General features: G+C 39.2%; 1 protein-coding gene across 5 annotated transcripts in view; it reads left to right on the top strand.

The window, feature by feature from the left end:
• The window catches only part of Tmem65 (transmembrane protein 65), a 109,985-nt gene that overhangs the window by 18,114 nt on the left and 82,664 nt on the right, over nt 1–9,207 (top strand). For all 5 annotated transcript variants that reach the window (XR_015624348.1, XR_015624347.1, XM_087558676.1 and 2 more), the window contains 1 exon segment: nt 8,556–8,600. Coding sequence is in view for 3 of the 5 variants with exons in the window: in XM_087558676.1 (XP_087414802.1) it covers nt 8,556–8,600 (45 nt within the window). In the remaining 2 variants the exon portion in view is untranslated.

The following is a 9,207-nucleotide window of genomic DNA, read 5'->3' as shown; positions in this document are numbered from 1 at the left end:
AACCCTGGTGCTGTGCGGCTGTGTCTGAGTAATAACCGCACGCCTCACTACCTGATGGGTTTGTTAGATTTGGTAGCTGTACAGTTGCATACACTAGTGGACTTGTTTGTGCGCGCGTGTGTATGCATGAAATTCACACCAAGAAAAGTTTAAAATCAATGTCCTCTAGCATAATTTCAATTCGTAGTCTACGTAACACTTAATATTGACTAGTTAACATTTAACATTGCCCAAGAATATAGTACAGGGTGTGAAAAGACATCTGAATTATTTTATGGCTTTATGGGTTGAAGACATTTTGAAGGATAAGAATGAAATACCACTCAGTATTTATGGGGTCAAGGACAAAAGTGAGTTGTCAGAACTTCAGAGAAATATAGAGGCACAAGTGTGTGCACATCTTTGCACTCACATTAACATACTAGTTCCTTGTCTGTAAAGTCCTATGTCCTACTTTGCTAATTCTAATGCCAGTGTAAAAACAAAGTAAGCAGGTAAGCACACACATTTACTGCGAGCGTCTTTTGAAGACTGGTTTTGGTGGTTAACTATTCTGGAGATTGTTCCCAGCACAGACATAGAGACATGCGACTTGTCCCTTAGCTGATAGCACACATCCCCAGCACTTTCCGCACTGCCGAATGGTAACTGGACTAACAGTGTGGGTTATTTGGTGCCAGTGTTTGGAACTCAGTCTTACTTATGGCCCTAACTATTCCTCTTTGCAACATTTCGGTGGCGTCCTTCCAAAAGCTACCAGTATACAACAGAGACAGGGAGCACAGTTGGATCTGGGGTGCAGAGATTTAAATCTCTCATTTGTGCACCGAGAAATTGTGTTCAGGATTTGGCATCTGTCTTTGTCAGAGCAGGCATTGCCGCAGGCCCTATGAAATCGTAGTTCAGTGCCACTTCAGGACAACACATTTGTTCAGTGTTAGAGCTGGAGATTGGCCCCACACTGGAGGCCACGCAGTTCTGAAAGCAGCAGAAATGTGATGCGTGCACGCCCCACACCCATTCCTATAGTGTTTATCTGGTGACCGTGATGAGCCATAGGGTGATTTATTTTCCTTTCATGATGAGTGGGGTTGAGGTACATCAGATTTCTTACTTTCTTTTAAATGACTGTTGTTGGAAAATTATGTCTGAGAGAAATTATATCCTAGGAGAGAGGGAAACCAACTTAAAGAGGATATTGGTATTTTATTTAAGTGCAGTTTTTTCCTGTTTCAAATATTAACACATAACGAGTGTCCTCATAATACTATATGTGTGTGTTGGTATTTTTGATGGTTATTTATTTTATGTTGGAGGTTTATTAAATCAAAGGGAATTTGGACCTAGAATCTAGGTATATCATGATTGAGTCACTGTCTCTGTGGCTACATCTTCACATCTTCAAAGCAGAGAATTTCCTGATGGCCACACTCCAGGCATTTAGACGGAATAGTTCTTAGTCGTGATGGACTCTATCAGTTTGCTAAGAAGTTTAGAATCCCTGTCGCTAGTAGCAGTTCATATTTCTTACCATATGCAAAGCAGCCGTGCGTTTGCTTCTAGAGGGAGGTAGCACCCCACTGAGAACATTGTACTTTCAGGGACCCTTTCATCACTGCTGCTCTGTGAAAGATTCTTAGCTAAGGAGTGATGGAAAGAGAAAGGGTAGCAATCCACTGAACAGGCTCTGCTCTTCCCTTGATGTTCGGCCATTTTATCTTGAGTTGAATGTCTGTGGGGGTGATGTAACCATACTCACAGACAGGTGTACTAGTTATGATATTTTACACGAGGTAGGTTCTAGCTCAGCTTAAGTTTTTTATCTGTAATATTATAAATGATTATATGATTCTTTTTTCAAAGAAAACGCTAATACCCACAATAAGGAAAAGTACCAAGAGCTGACTTTTCTTAAAGCTACACTGTTGTTTTGATGTGTTCACCTTTTTAAAAGACATTTCACATGTAATAATTTCCTGCCGTTCATAGGCATAAAGGCAGGGAAGTCTGTGTTAGGGAGCATTGTAATTGCTGCATGTACTCAGCTACGTATATAAAAGCAGCCACACACCAATGTTCTTTTGTTTGGTTATCTTAAAAGACAGAAAGATACGGTGAAATGAAGGATAGGAAGAAAATAAAATTATTGTACCTTAGTATATGTAGTGGTTATTACTTAAGCCAGAGTTTAATGGATTAGAAAGTTCATATCTAGTTGAGCACAGTAGCTGTCTTGTCAACACCACTGGTCAGCTCCTGCTTTTAGTTGTGGTGTCACTGGCCCAGTGGTTCCTCAAGGTACTGGGTTGGGTGCAGTCCAGACTTACAGAGTCCATCAGGTTCTCCAGAAGGTCAAGGGGGTGGTGCAGCTCTGCTAAAACTCTGAGCAGGACTGTCTTTGATTATATATCATACAATCGCTACATATTTACATACATATATTAGATATCTGTATCTGTCTGTCTGTCTATCTATCTATCTATCTATCTATCTATCTTAATCTTACAACAATCACTTCTAATTGCTAAATAAAACTACAGGCCTACATTCAAATACTTTCATGGGTTTAACCCAAAGCATGTATTTAAAATATAATTAAAAATATTTACTCAAATTCTTTATTTAAAAGGACATAGTAACTAACTCTACTAAATCAGTTAAGTTCTTTGTGGTTGCTAAAAAGTGTTCATTTTTTTTATTGCATATATGTTCCCGAGCCACGATTATGTTATAAATTACGCTCTAAATCCCCTTTCTGGTGCACGACTTTTTGTTATCTAATATAACTAGCTAAATTGTTTTGCACGCAGTATGGTTTGTGTTTTGTATGCATTCTTTAAGGAAGTGTTACTGTGAATTTCATCATACCCATTTGATGGTTTGGTTCCTATTAGAAACAAAACAGGAATTCATTATGCCTGGGATCATAGTTCTCTGATTATTGTTTAAAAACATCAGTTTTGTCTTTGTTCTCCTTCATGAGTTCCTTGGTAGATGAGACTGATTCGTGCTGCTGGCTCTGCTCCCCAGACAGATGCTGGGTGGCTCTGCAGTAGGCAGGTGTGCAGACGGACACTTTTGAAAGAAAGTGTCTTTAAAGGAAGATATAGTAAAGAAGAGTTATAGATTAAAACTCGAGCTATAGAGTAAACTCAGGTTTATCCTTTTGTTGTCTTGTCATTTAAAAGAAAGGCAGTTGGAGCTTGAAATTTTTAAAATTTCTTTCTTTCTTATATTTCATCTACATCTCAAAACATGAAAATGTTTTCATAGAGTTTGACCTGAAATATAAGCTACATTTTTTCCATTTTTTATTGGATATTTTTTATTTACATATCAAATGTTATCCCCTTTCCCGGTTTCCTGTCAATAAACCCCCTAAACCCTCCTCCCACCCCCTGCCTCCATGAGGGTTCTCCCCCACCCGCCTACCCACTCCTTCCTGTCTCCCCACTCTGGCATTCTCCTACACTGGGGCATTGAGACTTCACAGGACCAAGGGCCTCCCCTCCTATTGATACTGGACAATGCTATCCTCTGATACATATGTGGCTGGAGTGTGGGTCCCTCTATGTGTACTCATTGTTTGGTGGTTTAGTCCCTGGGAGCTCTGGGGGGTCTGGTTGGTTGTTATTGTTGTTCTTCCTGTGGGGTTGCAAACCCCTTCAGCTCCTTCAGTCCTTTCTCTAACTCCTCCATTGGGGACCCCATTCTCAGTTCAATGGTTGGCCACATTCTTGGCACCCCTGTAGCATCAGCCCTTGAATGGCTAAGGCCAGAAGGCCACTAGTTCTAGTCTAGCCTGGGCAGCTAAGTGTGACCTCCATCCCAAGAAATGGAAAGTGGTATGGTGGAGTTTATTAGGCATACTTTTCCTGGGAGACATTTTATAGCTTTAGTGTAGTCTTTAAATCTATGTCTTGCTTTTATTTTGTGTTCAATAACACCACAAGGAAATACCACTTAATGACTTTTCTGATGAACACAAGAGACTTAGGTATGGAATCCTAGGTATGAAAAAACAACTAATTAAAGTTTCCAATAAAGAATTAATCTGTTATACATTTGTGTAAGTAATAGAAAAACTCAGATTCAAAAATTAGTGAATTTTGTTGTAAAATCACTTTGGCTAAGGCAGATGGATATAAACAAATATTGTTTCCTCTTCTCCAGATAACATTATTAGATAATATATAATCACTACATTTGTTTTTGTGTAGTTTATTTTACTAGTAATTTTGCTGTGAGTACAAATTTATTTGACTTTTATTAGTCTTTGAAATCAGTAGTAAGCCATATGGGCTTTTGCCACTAGAATAAATTGCTTTGGGAATTTGCTGTCAGAAAATTATTTCCTGGAGTAGGGTAAGGGTTTGATGTTTTCAAATGTAAAATTGATATCTCTTCATTGGGAAAAAATGTTATCTCATGAAAGACTTAGCAAAAATAAGATTCAAGAAACCTGGGATTTACTCAACCATGTTTCTCTTGGTGATTGTGACACATCACAGATTCAGCAACTAATGTTGATTTTAGGGGCAAAAGCAATGTGAGAATGTATGTCTTATTATAGATAACAGAAGTCACATGTGCGCATTTTAATTCTGTATAACAGCAAAGTTATATCAAAGTGAAGGCGGGAAATGTTGCCTCACGAGTAAGGGAAAATACTCTGCATGTTTTGAGTGACCACAGGTCAGAGACACTGATGCCTACATGGCATGACACACTGTGTACTTGTGTGTGTGTGCATGTGCATGTTTGTGTGCAAAGGCTTAGTTCTTTCTTTGCTTTGTCACAGGGAAGTAAGTCATCCACTGCTAATGCAGTGAATGTTGGGAGAAAGGTTTTTTTAATTTTTTTTTATTAATCATTCCATTTGTTTACACCTCAAATGATAGCCCACTTCCCAGGAGAAAGTTTCAGCTCTATTGTTTGTTGTTCTAAAAGCTGTTGGTGTTTTTATTCCTCCACACAAAATAATAATGATTGACATTAGGGTTTTGTTTCTTCAGTCTGTTCTTAATGTGTCCCCTGTGAGTGATAAGCCGGACTGTCTATCTGGTACTGCAGTAGAGCTGACCATCTGTATTCCTGTCATCTCAGGCTTCGCAGAGCCTCTGACCTGAACTGACACACACAGCCTGCCTTCCTGTGCCTGTAGAGCACAGTGTCACTTGATTTTCTGCCGTAACCTTAGGTTTTATAATATTTTAATGTAAATCACATTTCAGCTGTGAGTTATGGTAAAATCTGTCAGGAGTATCCTAGGATTGAAGCAGAGGTGAGCTCTAAAGTGAAATATTCGCTTTACAGTGGTTAGGTCATAGGGTTTTACACTAGTACAAGCTCAGATCTAGGACTACTATCCTCAGTATTGTATATGTCTATTGGATTTTATTTTATTATTTTATTTTTGAGACAGGGTCTTTCTACATAAACATAGAGGGCCTGGAACTCACAGAGGTCCATGTGCCTCTGCCTCCAGAATCCTGGGGTTAAAGGTGCACACCAGCACGCCCAGTTTTGTTTGTTATTTGAGACAGGGTCTTCCTGTGTAGCCTTGGCTGGCCTTGAACTCAGGTCCACCAGCCTGTGCTCACGGTGCTCTGCAGGGATTAAAGGCAGTACCACTACACTCCTGGAAGAATTTCCACCAATGAAAAAGCCTCTTGGATATTTTCCAGTATAGCAAAAATGAAAACCTAATTAGCTGGAGTTCAGTTCATTAGAATCAACCTTCAGTTAGTCATTTCCTCTCCCACCAGATGCCTCGTTAGACACAGAAGGGAAAACAACTAAGCAATTGGCTAAGAATTCAGCGTAAACTTTTTAGCTATAACCAAGGGGTCCTGGAACCTTAGTGGCAAGCACAGTGTGGTACACCTTGGATGATTCTTTGCTGGCTCCGGGTGATTGGCACTGTGCCAATCTGTTTGTCTGTCTGTCAGTCAGTGATTGACTCAATGCCTAGAGATCTCTGTATGAAGCAGATGGGTCAGAGGGGCTGAAAACCCTGTGCTCCAACCATGAAGCTCAGGCTCTAGCTTCCTGTGTGGCCTGGGTTTCTTCTCAAAAAAAAAATTTTTTTTTTTTAAAAATCTGTTTGCCATCAGATCTCTAATTCTTATTTTTAAAATACGTCTACATTTTTCTTATTGTTTTGTTTTGTTTTGTTCTTTTCTTTCTTATCCAACTTGCCATTTTCTTTACATGAGTGGAGTTTAAAGCTTACATGTTTATGTAACAAGTTTGAAAGCAGCTGGGTTAGGAGGGGAAACGTTCTTTCCTGACTCACTTGTGGTTTGTATAGTGGCTCTGTTCAGTGTTACATTTCCTAGATGTACAGGGATTCAGCTTCCCAGGGGATTTTATTGTGGTGTAGCATCTCAGTCATCAAGGAGTGAAAACGAGCTATTCCTTGGGTGGTCACAGTGTTTTACAAGCTGTCCTAGTTCTCTGGTTTGTTTCAGTCATGCAGAAAACTGGGACTCTTTATCTTTTGTTACATTTTTTAAAAAATCAACTTTTTTTTTATGCGCATGGGTATTTTGCTTACACACACTGCTATGAGCTATGTCGATGTAGTTCCTGCTGAGGTCAGAAGAGGTTGTCAGAACCCAGGGGACTGGAGTTACAGGTGCTGGCCACCACTAAGTAGGTGCTGAGAATTGAACCCTTTTGGAAGAGCAGCCAGTGCTCTTAATCACTGAGCCATCTCTCCAGCACCCTTTATTAATTACATTTTCAGAAATCAGTTTCTGGGTTGGGGATTTAGCTCAGCGGTAGAGCACTTGCCTAGCAAGCACAAGGCCCTGGGTTCAGTCCCCAGCTCCGAAAAAAAGAAAAAAGAAAAAAGAAAAAAAAAAAACCAGAAATCAGTTTCTTAATATTAAATTACTTTAGTATTTGTATAACTACAAATTAACTGTGTCCATGAAGGAAGTTGGCCTATAATTTTCAATTTTTCTCCATCCTTTTGATTTCAAGCATTGAACCTACAGCTTTGTTCTAATACACAACCACTCTAGCTCTGAGCTAGAGCTCTGGCCTGCTCTATATTTGCTGTTATGTGCTAGGCTTTGGTTTTAGTATTATTCTTTTCTCAAAATGTGTTGGAAAATATATAAACCACAGCTGTGACCAAATATGAGAGGTTAAAACACACACACACACACACACACACACACACACACACACACACACACACACACACAAGCCAAAAAGACCAGAAAACAATCCTTGAGGGAACGATTCATCTTGGCGCACAGTTTCCTGTGGTTCAGACTGTGTGTTGGCTCCAGTGTTTCCAGGTGGCCATGATGGCAGAAGGACAAGGAGCAAAGCTGCTCACCCGGGGGTGTCTAGCTAGCAAACAGACTGGAAGGGGTTGGGCACAAAGAAGGTGTCTCTTTCCAAGCATTTCTTCCAATTAGGACCCACACCCTACTTCCACCCCCTCCAGTAATGCCACAGTTCCACCACTTGCTCAGTAAAGGGTGGATCCATTGAGGAAGTCCGGGCCCCAGTGATGTAGCACCTCCACAGAGCCCCTCTCTGAACCCAGCTGCACAGGGAACCAAGCTTTCTGTAATGATGCCTGCTGGGGAAAAATCTACGCAGGCTCCTCTCCGAGTTACCAGTTATTAACCGTTTCAACTTTCACAGATGTAAGATGTTCTACTTGCATTTTGTAATAATTCTAAATTTTTCCATGACAGACATGGTACTTATTTGCTTATTTGTTATAATTATTTGTTATAATCATTTTGTGATAATTATGTTTTTACATGGCAGACATGATACTCTTGTTAATACTTGGAAAAACATTGTCATATATTACCTATTGCCTTTCAGCTTTCCTGATTACAGATGAACTGTCTGCCATACATTATAAATAGCATATTATTGTTTGCTATTTTAGATAAAAAACATTATGTCTTTTTAGTGCTTTGAAAATTCAAAAATTCACTGTATTGTTATATGGAGTTAATTGGAGGACATTATACAAGCCTGTAAAACCATTACTGTAATGACATTGCCTTTAAAATGTAATTTCCAAGTGATTGTGGTGGCACAGGTATTTTAGCTGCACTTGGAATGTGGAAGCAGGAAGACTGTGGATTTGAGGCCAACCTGGACTGTATGACAAGACTCTGTCTCTAAATAAATAAACAAGTACAAGCATATTTGGGGGTCTTTTTTGCCCTCAGTATTAGTTTGCATATATTTGTTAAGTCATCCTGAGTTTCCATATTTTCTAGACTGTGTTTCTACTGAAATTGATGCAAATGGACTCCTTGCACCATGATATCTAGATAAAAGAGAACCCCCATGGGTGCGACCCATAGCTTATGTGTGTGACCCATAGCTTATGTGTGTGACCCATAGCATATGGCTGAAGCTGTTTAGTTCCTAGTCTTGTAATTTAAGCCACAGCAGTATTCTCTAAAATGAGTAATTTAAATCTACTATCCTACGTACATTTTCCATTTTGTAGCCTGTTTTATACTATTGTAACTAATTCTTGCTCCATACCCTTTCTTCCCCTTTAGAAAAATTGGAAGCTCTACCACCCACTCCAGGACAGCTGAGATATGGTAATGGTTCTCTAATTGTTAAACTGATATGCATTTCTCTTTTGGACCTGAAAGAACTATTTCTTATAGTAGTGTAACAGTAAATTAAACCCTCCTGATAGAGTAATGGGTTGTCCTATTTTTTCATGTAAGAGCACTTTCTAAACTTGGCTGAAGATATATCACCGTATTATGATATAACTAATATTTTTAAATGTTCTTATCATCTAGTAATAAAAGTAAATTTATATTAGAAGTTTTCTTAATCTGCATAAAATATGTATTATATTTTACTTCCTAGGTAAAAGGATGTGTTGGATTTAGTTGGGTGACTGAAGAACTTAATTTTAGATTTAGGCTCACTGTTCTCTGATGCAGAAAGTGCTTCTGGGCAGCCAGCGTTCACAGCAGTAAGAAAGTGCAGTTCGTGTGAGGAGGAGGACCTCGTTACTGAGCTGCACTGTTCTTTCTTTCCTGATGAGGATGAACGCTGCAGGTTAACATGGGAGAGGTGTAAAACAGTCTAGGGTCTTATTGAAAGTCGGTGGGAGAGAATCATTTAAAACTGGTGGTGAACTCAAGTAGGTGGTAATTAAATGGTAATTAAATATTAAATGTCATTTGCTAA

This window comes from Rattus norvegicus, chromosome 7 (genome assembly GCF_021556685.1).
Source record: "Rattus norvegicus strain SHRSP/BbbUtx chromosome 7, alternate assembly SHRSP_T2T, whole genome shotgun sequence".
NCBI classification, from domain to species: Eukaryota; Metazoa; Chordata; class Mammalia; order Rodentia; family Muridae; genus Rattus; species Rattus norvegicus.
The sequence above is the reverse complement of the archived record's forward strand: the minus strand, read 5'-3'. Positions and strand labels throughout refer to the sequence as shown.